Source organism: Kryptolebias marmoratus, linkage group LG17, assembly GCF_001649575.2.
Source record: "Kryptolebias marmoratus isolate JLee-2015 linkage group LG17, ASM164957v2, whole genome shotgun sequence".
NCBI classification, from domain to species: Eukaryota; Metazoa; Chordata; class Actinopteri; order Cyprinodontiformes; family Rivulidae; genus Kryptolebias; species Kryptolebias marmoratus.
Genome location: NC_051446.1, coordinates 26779943 through 26781357, shown reverse-complemented (window position 1 = coordinate 26781357; position 1415 = coordinate 26779943). Strand labels below are relative to the sequence as shown.

Below are 1415 nucleotides of genomic sequence, written 5' to 3'. Positions count from 1 at the left end.
GCTGCCGACACACACACACACGCTCGCAGCTCAAGGCCGAACGCTCAGAAAGAAAAATGGAGTCGTGACGAGGAGCTGGAACCGATGTTCCACCCTGAGGACCTGAGAACAGAACACTCAAACACCTTCAGACAGAACTCTCACAGTCCACAAACCCGGTTCTGGACCTGAGGGCCACGAGGGGAACCAGGCCCCATCTGAGCAAGGTTCTGGATCAGGGAGTTCTAAACCAACAGATCCACCGAGCTAAGGACACAGAATCTAAATATTTTTAACGAAAAAGAAAATGTTGGGTTTGAAGGAGGATTTAAATGTGAAGCATCAGACCTGCTTCTAATGGGTCAGAGTCAAACCCAGGTCCAGGTCCAGGTCCAGGACCAGGACCAGGTCCAGGACCAGGACCAGGTCCAGGACCAGGACCAGATCCAGGTCCAGGACCAGGACCAGGACCAGGACCAGGACCAGGACCAGGACCAGGTCCAGGACCAGGAACAGGACCAGGACCAGGAACAGGACCAGGACCAGGAACAGGACCAGGACCAGATCCAGGTCCAGGACCAGGACCAGGACCAGGTCCAGGTCCAGGACCAGGAACAGGACCAGGACCAGGACCAGGAACAGGAACAGGACCAGGACCAGGACCAGGACTGATACTGAGGATGCTCTGACTCTAACAGTTTAATGTGTGTCTGCAGGACGTGTCGTGGTTCTACAAGCTTACTGGACGGAGCTGCAGACGGGGGCAGGGAGGAGGCGGGCGGACCCCAGCCCTTCAGGTTGAACGCTGACACCCGGACATAGTAGAGTCGACCCTGAAACACAAGAACCGGAGAACATCACAGGTCCGCTCTGAGTTCCTGCTGAGCACAATGACTGGGAAAGTTCTGATCCGACAGAGCTTCTTCCTGGTTCAGGTTCAGGGATTTTTAACTGCAAACCAGAGGAGGAATCGGATCAGAACTCAGCAGTTCTCATTAATAATATTTGTTTTGGTTTCACAGGAAGTCAGAACTTCTCAGAAGTAATTCACGTCTCAACCAGGTTAGTATTTGTGGGATTAATTTGCATTTCCAATAAAAACAGGCAGAATATGGATGTGTTGAATAAATCTGAAATGGTTGGTTCTGTACCATCGTTGGTTCTACAGAATCTGTGAAGCTCTGTCTCATCTGCACTCGTTTTGGACCTCGGAGCGACACGTTTAGAACTAATCAAATTTAGCAACAGACTGATTTCAGACAGCAGGAGGAGGTTCCTGAAGGTTCCGCGTGCAGCAGATGTTGCTGCATGTCTTCGCTTTGTTGGAACATTTACAGCCGATCAGCTTTAAACTCCATTAAAGACGAAGCAAACAGAGTTAATGTGTGATGGCAGTGTGTGTGTGTGTGTGTGTGTGTGTGTGTGTGTGTGTGTGT

At 50.9% G+C, this 1415-nt stretch overlaps 1 protein-coding gene across 1 annotated transcript in view; it reads right to left on the bottom strand.

Moving 5' to 3' along the window:
* Positions 1-1415, bottom strand: part of ankfn1 (ankyrin repeat and fibronectin type III domain containing 1) — a 22367-nt gene that overhangs the window by 17752 nt on the left and 3200 nt on the right. The window contains exon 2 of the mRNA XM_037980944.1: positions 722-812. Coding sequence (XP_037836872.1) covers positions 722-812 — 91 coding nt within the window. The remainder of the gene's footprint in view (positions 1-721; positions 813-1415) is intronic.